Source organism: Corvus cornix, chromosome 27 (genome assembly GCF_000738735.6).
Source record: "Corvus cornix cornix isolate S_Up_H32 chromosome 27, ASM73873v5, whole genome shotgun sequence".
Taxonomy (NCBI): domain Eukaryota; kingdom Metazoa; phylum Chordata; class Aves; order Passeriformes; family Corvidae; genus Corvus; species Corvus cornix.
The window spans coordinates 2,175,395-2,188,327 of NC_046355.1; the positions used below are offsets into that span (position 1 = coordinate 2,175,395).

The window sequence follows — 12,933 nt, forward strand, 5'->3', positions numbered from 1 at the left end:
AAAGCTCACTGGGAAAATCTTTGTTCTCTAGGCTGACAGTCACACGGGGAACTCAGGGCCTGTAGCATTACAATTTAGTTCAAAGTCCTGGATTTGAAAGGTCTTTTCACCAAACTCTCTAATGAAAACAACACTCACGCACACGCTCCTGGGCCAGGATATTAAACATGACAAAAAACTGACTCCGCCCAGACTGTGCTTCTCTGCTTTTTCCTGACACCAACTTTCAAGGTGTTCCTGTTCTGATGTTATTTATTCATGCAGATACTCTCACACACGGAGCAGAAACGCAGTGAACGACAGGAAAATGCCAAACAAGAAAGGAGTCCCTGCCTGCCTGTCTCACTCAGCACGAGCTGCAGAACCCTCAGCACTTGTGATGTTCTTAAATCTCATCGAGCCACAAAGTGCAAACAGACAGGATCAGCACGAGAGGCAAGATCTTAAGCTTCCCTCAGTCACTGTAATTAACACCTGATCATTTCAAGTCAAGAACAAATTAAACCCCTGACAGCCACAATCACAGATTACACAGAAATTGATTTATAAATAGGGAGGGAGCACGTGGCTGAGCCAGGGGTGGATCTGGCCTGAACAGCTCCTCAGAGGGCAGGCAGCTGGCACAATTCAGCTTTACATGGTGAAGGTTAAACTGGTTTCCTTAGCCAGTATTTTTAGGACTAACTGCAGAAGATTCAGGCCCCAGTAATTAGATATTTCAAGTTGAATCCCTTGTGGTTATCCCAGAAATGTCCAAGTGAATGAAGAGCAGCAGGCTGGGATTAACGTGGCTGACTCAGACAAAAGCATCGATACCCCTGGCAGCTCTCAGCCAGACACAAAGCTCCCACTGTCCCAATTCCTGCAGGAACAGGGCATCCCTGCCTTACCTGAGGGGGGGCTTTCTTCAGCAGCACCAGAAGGGCTTGCAAGACCAGATTGGAGAACCGAGGTCCAATTGGGACATAATCTGAAAGGAAAAAAGCATTTTAACACCCATGGAGCAGATGCACACTTAAGCCACTTCACTGTATCCAAACCAGCTCAATGCTCCTGAAGTAAATGGGTCCAGATAATTTCCAGTTTGCAATGTTTCAGCATTGCAAATACATCAATATTTCTGCAGCAGCCAGCACAGCTCTCCCTCTTCCTGACTCACCTAAAAGTCGCTCAATGTCGTCCACGACAACACAGCTGAGCTGGGACTTGTAGGCATCATCAAAGATCTGGAAAACAGCAAAATATCTCAGTGTTAAACCTCAGCCACAGGACTACAACAGCCACAGCTGGGCCTGCTGATGTGGGTTCAGCTGAACACAGCAGCACTGAGAGGAATAAACTGAGAATGAAACGGGCAGGTACTGAGAGATCAGGCTCCCTGCAGGCAATAAAACACCGCCATCTCCACAAACTCAGTTTATTGGTTCATTTACCCCCCCACCCTTAGCAACAAACAGCTGCCCTGAGGTTCACTGTAAGCCAAGGACAAACCAGCACCATTCCTCTGTTTTTGGAGCTGGGGCAACACTGAGAATGTGATACACACATACAGAGAACCTCCACAACTGTAACACAGCTGTGAGCTTTTCTCCTCAGGCTGGATACTGGATACTGTCCAGAACAGCACCCTGCAGGGAGAAGGGACTGACTCAGGTCTGGATCTCAGCTCCAGTCACCATTCCTGGAGCAGCACAGAGCATCCTGCACAGCTCTGGGTGTGAGCAGTGGTGGCCCTGCCTCCAGCAAACCCTGATTCCAGTGAATCCAAAAGGCTCCTTTTGGAATCCAAGCCACAAACTGGACCCCCAGTCACGAGCGCATTGCTTCTCCTAAGCACCTTCCCTCCCTTAGAAACTCTACAACCCTGCACCAAGCTGATCAGAGTAACATCCACTCCCATGCCCCATTCAGTACCATTCACCCTGAAGAGTAAGAGCTGGGCTGCTTCAGGAAATGACAATGTTCAACTCGTCCACATTCCTCGGCTCCCCATGCTGTTAAAGCTCTTGTTTAGCCAAACACCCCACCTCAGAACTGGTCCTAGTCCCACTCAGGCAGGATCTGTTCTCCCCAAGGGCAGCCCTAAGCCCTTCCTGCCTCCACCTCCACAGGCAGAGCTCCAGCCCTGCTCATCCCAGCTCTGCTCTGCCCCACTGTCTGCCAGGATCACACACCAGACCCAACCGGGATGGAGCCTTGAAACCTCCCCCGAGTCCCTCAGTGCCAGTGCCACAAAAACACTGTGACAAGAGTCTGGAGTGACAGGACAGGAGGGAATGGCTTCAAACTGACAGGGGGCAGGGTTAGATGGGATATTAGGAAGGAATTCCTCCCTGTGAGGGTGGGGAGGCCCTGGCACAGGGTGCCCAGAGCAGCTGGGCTGGACGGGGCTTGGAGCTTCCTGGGATAGTGGGAGGTGTCCCTGCCCATGGCAGGGGTGGCACTGGATGGGCTTTAAGGTCCCTTCCAACCCAAACCATTCTACAATGCTGTGATACACCCAACTTTATAAACGAATATATGCAGGAATTCCCGACCTAGAGAGAGCAGAAAACACCATCCCAAGGGTAATTCACCTTTCCCTCCACAGGAGAACTCAGAACTGGGCTGTCAGCAGGCAAAGGGGAGGACACACACGTACCTTCTTCATGGCCTGGCACTTAGCTGTTTCAGAAAACCCAATCATCTTATCAGGAGAACAGATCTTGATAAAGGGGAAGTTGGATTCTTCAGCTATTTTTGCTGCTAAAGCAGTCTTCCCACTGTGGGGGGGACCTGGAGCAAAGGACAAACAAGGAATAAACAAGGGAGAAAACAGCTCTGACAATGCTCTGTGTGGATACTGAGGTATGTTTAGAATTCCATCCAGAGGTATCTGCAGTGTGAAATGAGCCTGCAGAAGGAACACACTAACTCCTGGTGCAACCCAATCCTCCACATGAAGGCAATTGATGGAACTACTTGAGCACATGCAGAATGATTTGCCATGACACAAAAGAGGACATTACATACTCTGTAGGAGCAGCCACAGCACCAAAATGTGTGAGTTTGTGTTTTGGATCAATTTCTTGAGCTTATGTCCCATCTCAGAATGATCTCTGCTGGTACCCTGGCAAACAAGTCAGCAGCAGGAACACCAGGGAAACACTGGCAAAGACAATTTGTTTTGGCCTGAATTCACACCAGGATAATTTGGAGACCAAAGACACACCTGAATCCATGCACCCAACATGAATCAGTCTGGAGGGACAGAAGGAATTGCTGGGCACTAATACAGAATTATTCAGGGTTAAATCCAAAGCTACAGACCACAAGCAATAGTGGTAACCCATCTTTAACTCTGGGAAAAAATAAAGGGAAGAGATAAATAACAAATTCCACTCCAATATAACAAATTCCACTCCAATACCTGTAATGCAGATACTGGAACCAGTTTCCAATATCTGGAAACTCTCCTCAGTCAGTAGCAGTCTGGATAGAGGGAAATCCACCTTTCCCTGACAGAGACACCTGAATGTGGCTGTTTGAACTCAGCTAGTTGCACTGATGAGCTCCCCGGTGACTTCAAGGAGAAATTAGACAACTGACTCAGCTAGAGCCATCTCCACTGTAAACCAGCCAAATTCAGGTTATTAACTGGGTACATTTTGGTTATTAACTGGGTACATTCCCTTCTCCCTTGTTCTAAGCACAGGATTCCCTCTGGCTGAGGAGGCAGTTCTAATATCCAAAGCAATTTCACCCAAGCAAACTGAAAGAGCCCAATTCCAGCTCTCCCCCCACATATTTCCTACAGGTGCAGGATGTCAGAGGTGAGCAGGTGGGCAGCTGACAGGAGCAGTCTCCAGAAGGGGATTTCCCACATGTTTTCCCTGAGCTGTACCTTCCAGCAGGACGCTGACCAGGGGAGTGCGGTCACTGTTCTTGGTCTGCTGGACCAGCAGCTCCCCATCATCCAACACCCTCGTTACTGGGTCTCCCCACTTAATGATCCCATTCATGATGTAGCTGGCATAGTCTTCCTGGTTGGTTCCAAATGCCTGTAGAAAAGAAGGAAAACTTCTTTTACCAAAAGATTTTTCATCCCATCAGAAAAACCATGAAACAATTAAACAGAAATGACCAGGAGCCACGCTCTGGAAGATGCTGGAGTGAGACAGTCACACCCCCTGGTGACTCACAGCATTCCAGCTCAGAGGGCTGAACACAGCTGGAGACCAGGCACGTTCAGAAACATCTTTTCATACGCCCTCATAACCAGTTCTAGTCAGTGCAAGTTGCCAGTGGGTTCTGACTCCACACTGTGGAGTGGAGACAATTCTCAAAAAGGAGGCTTAAACCTCCTCCTACAGCCCATGGTAAAGCTGTCACCCAGGCACTGAAGTGGCCTACAAGGGAGAGACGTGACAAGGGGAAGAAACCTCCAGCTGTTCTTTACCTGTTCTATTCTCTTTGTGACTCTCCAGGCAGCCACAGGCACACAGAGAGCTCAGAGCTCCCCACTTTCACAGCACAGGACATGTCTGCCCATGGGGCACCACTGGTGTGTGATCCCAGCAGGAAGCTGGGCTGCACTGGGTGGCTGTTCCTGGAGTCCCACAGTGCCCACTTACCGGTTTGATATCGTTCTCCAAGGATGCAAAGAAGTCTCCTCTGGTCACACGCAGGCTCTCTGCCTTCTCCATGTCCACCTCCACTTTGTTGCTGGCCTAGAAAGGCAATAAAAGACACTGAGGTCCAGCAGTCCCACACAGCTCCTCCCCACCTTCCCTCCACAGCCCCAGGCCTGTGGCTGGTCTGTGTCAGGAAGAAAAATGCTCCTGCCAGGGCATTTGCTGGGTACCACTGGAGCCATCGCCACCTCCAAGAGCCACGGCCACATCCCAGCCCCACAGAGCCATTCAGGACAGCTGTCCCACCCCCCTGGGGGATGCTGAAGTGCAGAGGATGTCTGTGACCCCCATTTCAGAAAAGCCACCCCAGCTCAGAACAGGACTGAAGCTCTGGCCCATCCCTGCTGCTGCTGCTGTGCTGCAAACCAAGTGTCAGCGAGGTTCAGACCGGTGCCAGTGTGGGACTGATCTCGACCCAGTTTAAATTTCTAGAACTTACTGGGATTATATAGGTACCCTTTGGAGCTGGGAACTAAGACAAATCAACTACTTTTAACCCTCAAAGATGTGTCTCAGCCCTTCCCCTCCCACAGGATGACCTGCAAGAACGGAGTGCACCTGAGCATGGGAAGGAAAAATAATAAAAACAATGACATGGTGCTTGTCTTGAAGAGCAGCAAATGCAGGCCCTAAACAGCAACCACAGGAACCCAGCCTGGCCAGTCCTCCTGTGCCAAGCACACACCTACAGCCAGAGCATGGCTGAAATGAGAGTTCCTTCTCCCAAAAACACCCACCAAGCAGAAACACAGATGCCAAATACACAACTGAAGGGATCTTTAGTACAGGTGATCAGTTTTCTACCCACAGAGGCAGGTGAAGGTACCTGAAACACTTCATTTACTCCTGAAGTTGTGTTTACACTCAAAACCAGGGGGCTCTTACCTCCCCAGCCTTTAATGAGTTCATGTTTTAATTTTTCACACACACAGTTTGAGAGAGAATCACAAGAGTTTAAACAACTCAGAAGACAATGCCCCTTCATTTTCCATTCGTGCTCTTGCTTCTCACAGGTGCTTCTGAAAACTAGGTCAGGCCTATGATGTATATTTTAAATTTTCAGTACTTGGAAGAAAGAATAAAGTACTTTACTGCATATTTTGGCTGAAAACAACTGCAGAATAAAGAATATTACCCAAAATCAAAGTGTCTGAAAAGCAAAACAATGCGTGGCCACTTCCCATGTGGAAAGCACATCCATACATCACTGAGCTGTGGATCACAAACCACCCCAGAGGAGGGGACTGCTCTTTCACATTTGCACATTGCCATCTCCCCTTTTCCCACGTGACTTCCTGGCACAACAGGGAATAGATCAAAACGCCAACGCTCCCCAAATTCGCCCAAAACTCAAGCACTGGGAAAACAGCAACTACAAGCAAAATTAATTATTTAAGGAAAATGTTTTGCCTGCAAAGGGATGAAAATACTTCCAGAGGTGCTGATTATTTTTTTAGACAGAGCACAAGAAAATGAGGAAGTGATGATGTTTGTGGTTTTTTGCTATATGAAACAATAACTTGTCAAGTGTTATGGTTATACAAGACTAATTAGCAGAAAGAGTAATTTTTCCTTTAGAAAGAGCACTCCCAGGAGATACAAATGTCTAAGCAGCAAATGATTTCTCACTTAAATGGAAGTGTGATTTGCTCTCCTCACATTCGAGGCTGAGCAGATTTTTACAGTCCCTGTGCTATGGGATTGATGTCCAGGGCTTTTCCCTGCAGGAGCTGCCCCCAGTCCTGGCCAGGGGAGCAGGGGCTGTGCCTCAGGCTCCTTCCTCACCACCTCATCATCTCGTATTTCAACACCACTGAATACTGAGCTTTGCATCTGCCTTCACACCCCCTGACATTTCGGGGCCCTGAACTCCCTCCTGAAGACACACTGACCCCCCCAGCCAGCGGGGCTGGGAAGGCAAGGAAATGTTCCTGGAGAACAGAGGGAGCTGGGAATGTTGCCTGAAGCAGTGGACATGGGGTGATCACCACGTAAGCACTTATTTGCAATGGAAGGCTTTGTACAAACCCCTCTGAACCCAACCAAGATTTGGAGGCAAGGATTCCTTCCATGGCTGAAACACTCCTCCACACCAAGCACATCTCCTCTGCCGTTCTGGGTTCTTCCATTAGGAAACAGTGAACAGCCACCCCCATTCCCTGATCCCAGCACACTCACACTTTTCATAACCCTTCACCATGCTTTCTTCAGGCTGAGGAATCCCAGTTTAATCATTGTTTCAAAGAAAACCCTCCTGTGTACCTCTGACCCCCTGCTGCCATTCCATACCCTGGTTCTAGCACGATCCAAGTACACCAAGGATTTTATCCATGATGGAATCACAGCTCCACTTTTGCTGTTTACCTCTCCTGGTAAATTCTAACCTTGTTATTGTGCTGTTTTTACTGACAAGGACTGAGCTGGGATTTCCAGACCACTCCAACTCCAAGAACTTGACCCCATCCTGTCTCTACCTGTTTGAATTCTCTCTCCCAGTGGACACCTAAAATTCACTGGCATCTTGTGCACTCGCATCATTTCAAATGCCCCCTGCAGATCTCCACTGGTGACCTTTGTCTTTATGCCCCCAAACCAGCTCTGAGATTGCAACCTTCCCTCCTTACAGATCATTTATGAACACACTGAGCTGCACAGGCTCCAGCAGAGCCTCCCTATAACTGCCTGTTCTGATTCCCACCTTGTCTCCTGGCTCCAATGCACAAACTGTGCTCAAGACTTTCAGTTTTTATCAAAACACCCTCACAAATCATCTCCTTCCAGCCCACCAAGCTGTGCAAGAGGCACTTGGAGGGCAGGAAAGGGAAGAGGGAATTCAGAACAAAGGAAAAGCACAGGGAAAAGGTGATGCCCACATGAATTTCATCTAAGTTACACTGATAGGCCACTTTCCATTTGGAAGTAAACATTCAAGATTCCAAACTTTATTATTTTCCCTTTTTTACCCCAGTAGGAGACAACAGGACTGACCTTAATGTGTCTGTTCATGGCAGTGGACTGAGCAGCTCGAACCAAACCTTCCAGCTCAGCACCACTGAAGTTTTTGGTCTCCACTGCCAGCTCTGCAATGTCCACGTCCTCAGCGAGCAGCTGGTGCTCCCTCATCCTCACCGTGTGGATGTGCAGGATCTGGAACCGGCCCTTCTCATCCGGCAGGCCTGGGATGGGGAACAGAGCACACCCAACCCCCTCAGCACAGCCCTGCAAATCCCCTGTGCCTCCCCTCAGCGTCCCTTCCTGCCCCTTCTCACCAGGAGCACTTTGCACTTACAGTGAGGGTATTTGACGATGCTTTTCACTGAGAACATTCAGTTACATCAACTCATTAACATTAAACTGAGCAGTGTCACCACCAAACCAGAGAGAAAAGCACAAGGCTGAGTTTCTTTCCTCAGGGTTCTTCCAAGTCAGTTGCTCTCAGACTTCCATCCCCAGGAATTCTCATTACACAATGACAACCTGGGCAGTCCCCTGGCATCCCTCAGTCCAGCTCCCCCCTTGCAATTATCATGGAATGATTTCGGTTGGAAGGGACCTTAAAGCCCCTCCAGTTCCACTCCCTGCCATGGGCAGGGACACCTTCCACTATCCCAAAGTGCTCCAAGCCCCATCCAGCCTGGCCTTGGACACTGCCAGGGATCCAGGGGCAGCCACAGCTGCTCTGGGCACCCTGTGCCAAGGCCTCACCACCAACCCTTTCCATAACAGATTTCTTCCTTATATCCCATCTGACCCTGTCCTGTGTCCATTAAAAGTCTCTGCTCCTTGTCCTGTCACTACAGGCCCTGGTAAAGTCCATTCTGCTCCTTTATCCCTGGGGGTCACATCCACTAATTACTGAATCAACTGAAATTTTACTCTCTCAAAATCCAGAGCTTTCCCTCTTCACATGGCCCATATCATTCCCATATATGTCTTTTCTTTTGACTGACTGAGGTGATCATTTCCCAGCCTGCACCTTAGCAAGTCCCTTCTGAAACACACAATGGCTGATACAGGAAATTCTTGTCTTAAAACAAAGTGTAACCTGTCAGTCTGGCACATCATCCTGGCAAAGCCCCACTGTGCTCAGCTCCTTCCAGCCTGCCACCCCAGCCTCTACTCCAAGGATCTGATATTTGCACTGACTCCTGTTTGTGCTGAGGGGATGTGAAAAGACATTTTAAAACATGCACAGCTCCCAGGAGAATCCACCCTCTGTCACCTGATAATTTATTCCAGGATCACTGAGCTTTTCACCAGTCCCAGGCTGTTCTCTATTCCAGCTTTCTTCAGTGAATTGTTACCTCAGCACTGAGCCCCCAGGCCAGCCACCCTTTAGGCTCCACCATGATCTTCACTGACCAAATTCTGATCTCAAATGCAAAGTCAGTGATTTGTTCTCACGAATCTGAGATGATCTGGGCTTAATTTCTTAATAAAGCCTACATGCTCAGATATTCTCTAATTTACCCTGCATTGGGGTGAGGCAGATGTGCACAGTTACAAAGGTCCCTTTCTAGTTGCTGGCAGACAGCTGCTTCTCCATTGCCAGATGAAATGGCAAACCAAGCTCTTAGCCCACTTTTAGCTCACCCACTGCTCTTGCCTGCCCTCCCTGCAATTTGCACCCAGGAATGACCTGGTACCATTATTTGCCTCCTTTCCTTCACACAAGAGATTCAGGCTCCAGCCTGCCCATCCCTGCCCACTCTGCTGGGCAGAAACTGAGATCAGGTTTAGCAGAGTAGGAAAGTCCAAGGTGGGATTTTATTGGTCTGATTTAATTTATATTCTGGAGGGAGCTGCATGAAGTTCAGCACCTGAGCCATCCTGGGGGTTGCTCACATTTATACACTTATGATCTGCATTTGCTTTGCTGCTGTAGGTTCATGGAGCTGAGGAACTGGGATCTGCAGCGTGCTTACCAATCTCCATCTTCACCTCCAGCCTCCCTGGCCTCAGCAGGGCCTCATCAATCAGGTCAGGTCTGTTGGTCATTCCTAAAGTCAAAGTTGAAACAAAACAAGTGTTATCTGAGCTTCCTGAGTGGGCTTCCAGCCCCTGATACAGCGCACAGAGCCAGGGAGATACTCAGAGTCCCAAGAAAACAGACAGAAGATACTCATCTTCTGGAATGTTGGGAAAGCCATGCCCTGAGGGAGAGTCAGGGCAACAGGGATCAAACCCGTGCCTGTGGCTGTATCTACCTGTCTGGTGCTGCACCTGCAGGGCTCCTGCAGCAGGACAACACAGCACGGCTGGAGCAGCCCCACTCCCCCACAGGCTCATACCTCAGTTCTATCAGTCCTTGCAGGTTTTCTCTAACTATGAAACGCTCCTTATCAAAAACTCAAAAAGGAAATTGCTGAAAGCAGAAGGATCTGCCAACCACAGCAGCATGTCCCTTTAAACCTGCTGCTGATGCTGCTCCAACAGCAGCCATTCCCTACGGAATGGTTCCTCAGCTGACCTGCAGTGAGGAAAACACCAGCAGAGTTCACCCAGCCCCCAGGACAGAGCAAGGCAGCCCCACCTACCGATGACCAGGATGTTGTTGAGCTGCTCCACGCCATCGATTTTGGAGAGCAGCTGGTTCACCACGGTGTCGTGCACGCCGGTGCTGCCGGCCATGCTGCCCCTCTGCTTGCAAATGGCATCAATCTCATCAAAAATGATGATGTGCACCCCACTGTTGGCTCCGAGCTGTGGGAGAGAGGACGTGTCAGGAATGTCACCGGTCTGACTGCTGAGAGCAGTCCAGACTCAACAGTGACCAAGCTCAGCCACACAGACACACCGCTGATACTCCCTGTGTGCTCAGGATCACACTTGTGTGTGTGTGTGTGCGCGGATCTCAGCCCTTTCCAGGGGAACATCCTGCCCCCCTCCAAACCAGGGGCTTTGGGGGGCTCTGCCCAAACTCAGGACTTTGCAGCTACACAGGTTCTGGGGAAGAGCACGAGGCTGAGCAAGCAAAGCAAAGCCCAGAGCTGGAACACACAGCTCAAAGGGTCCCAGCACTTGGTACCTGGGAAAGCTCTCCAGGGACAGGGAACAAGGCTTCTCTGTGGAGGGAGGGATGCTCCAGGGTGGGAACACCCCAGGCTGCACTGAAGTTAGAAAATACACAGCTTGCCAGAGCAGCTTTGTTGTTAATATTTTTTAGGAGCCCAGCCTCTCCATGCCAGTCAGCCCCAGAACTGCCATTTCCAGGTTCACTCAGGGCTGAGGCAGTTGCAGCTGGTAAGAGAACAGGATACTTTTTGTGACTGCATTATGAAGCTTTTTCCCTTCAAATTCCACCTCTAAACCATCTTTTGTGGCCAGTGCAGACCACGTTATCACTGGGTGAATGTGCTGGCCCTGGCAATCTGCCCCAGACACAGGCAGCACAATGCCAACCTTTCGGAGACCTTTTTAATCTCCCAGCTGTCATCAGGCCCAGCCCCTGCAGCCAATATCGAGTGTATTTTAACAGGTGTGTTATTGCCAAGGGAAAGCAGCTCCCAGAGGTACTGCAACCACCAGGGAGCAGGAGATTGCTCACGTGGGGCTGTGTTACCCCACAAAGCTGATTGACTGACTAATAAACCTTCTGCTGAAGAAATGAAATTATTTCAAGCCACCACCAAAATCTGCATCTTGTGAGCTGAATAAAATTAAGGGATCATTTGCTAATGACTTCTTAAAAGACTTCCCTGTATTTAGCCTGATGTGGTTTTCTTTACCAGAAAATCTGTCAAGATCAAGTGATCCACAGCAGAGAAGAATTACCACAGCACACATGAAATAAGTACTTATACCTTGAAACTCAAGACTGAGGTTTTGATAGCCAGCTAAAGCAATGGATAAAAAACCAGAACCTTTATCTCCACTTCCACTTTCAAAGATCTCTAGTTCCGAGACATTATTCTCATCCATTAGTTTTCTACTGAGAAAAATTAACCATGTATTGATTATAACACTTAGAGTGCTATAACACACCAATATGTCTGCAACCCAAACATGTGCAATCCTGAAAGCTTATTTGGAATTTGTACTATGTTATGTGCCAGCTTCATTTAGTAAGAAAACTCCAAACAGATCAATTATGTCTCTCCCACCAAAAACAAAAAAGAAACTAAAAACAGAGCAAAATTTGTACAGTCTGACTTTTAAGGACTTTTGGAGCAGGTGACAGCACATGACCCAAAACAAGCAGGGTGGGCACTGCTGTATTACTCCCAAGTAACTGCATGGAATTCCAGCACACTGTCCCTGTCTGCAGAGCTGGCTGGAGCCCAGCTGCCTTTCCAGCTTCCAAGACTGTTTTCACAACTGAGATTGTGTGAGCCTGTACAACACCAATATTCCACGGCTCACCAGGAATAACCATAACCCAAAGCCAAGCAGTGACTCTGCCTTTAATGCGAGCAGTAATTTTCAGATTCCAGACCCTTTCCAGACTCTCCCAGGCACATTCCCACCACCCCCCCCCCGTTCCTGTGTGTCCTTACCCTCCTCTGCTCCTCCTCTGCATCAGCAAACAGCTTCCGGATGTTGGCCTCGGACTCTCCCACGTATTTGTTGAGGATTTCGGGCCCGTTGACCACCTTTGGCTCCCTGGCATTGAGCATCTTCCCGATCTGCCGGGCCATCAGAGTCTTCCCACAGCCCGGGGGCCCGTACAGGAGGATGCCCTTCACGTGCTTGCAGCCTGCAAGGAGAGGGAACAGGCTCAGAGAGGATGGGGACAGCCAGGGAGCACTGAGGGAGGCCCTTCTGCAGGGAGCTGGCAGAGATGGGCCTGAGCTCTGCTCGGTGCCTCTGTCAGAGAAATTCGAACACAGATTGGATCTGTGTCATCCCAACGATGTGCCAAGGAAAAACAACCCCTGGAACAGCACAAGTGCTCTCCATCCATCAGCCACACCGAGCTGTAACTCCTGGTCAGGAACACAGAGCACCAGAAATCTCTTGGGCAATGTGGAAATAATATACTTCTCACCAAGAGGAGGTCCTGGGGATGCTGCTCATCCCCAGGTAGAGAGGGGCTGCAGATCCTCTTTTTCACACCCTGCACACCAAGCAGTCGCAGGTCAGACACACTCATCTGGTTCTTGAGAGAGAAAATGAGGAATAGCATGTGATAACACCAAACTTTTTACCCCTGTACTGGGCTTTAGTGAGTCCCATATCACACATCCAGTTTGTGGTGATGCAATACCTTTATTGTATGTTTATATAAGTTTTCTGTACCCCAAAGGTTCATCCCTACCTT

General features: G+C 49.2%; 1 protein-coding gene across 2 annotated transcripts in view; it reads right to left on the reverse strand.

Annotated features, from left to right (window-relative positions):
• Positions 1-12,933, reverse strand: part of NSF (N-ethylmaleimide sensitive factor, vesicle fusing ATPase) — a 74,938-nt gene that overhangs the window by 17,281 nt on the left and 44,724 nt on the right. For both annotated transcript variants that reach the window (XM_039565666.1, XM_039565667.1), the window contains exons 9-17: positions 12,170-12,369; positions 10,211-10,376; positions 9,599-9,673; positions 7,662-7,849; positions 4,614-4,709; positions 3,884-4,040; positions 2,642-2,775; positions 1,160-1,226; positions 891-970 (exon numbers count right to left, since the gene is read on the reverse strand). In XM_039565666.1, the coding sequence (XP_039421600.1) occupies positions 891-970; positions 1,160-1,226; positions 2,642-2,775; positions 3,884-4,040; positions 4,614-4,709; positions 7,662-7,849; positions 9,599-9,673; positions 10,211-10,376; positions 12,170-12,369 (1,163 nt within the window). The remainder of the gene's footprint in view (positions 1-890; positions 971-1,159; positions 1,227-2,641; positions 2,776-3,883; positions 4,041-4,613; positions 4,710-7,661; positions 7,850-9,598; positions 9,674-10,210; positions 10,377-12,169; positions 12,370-12,933) is intronic.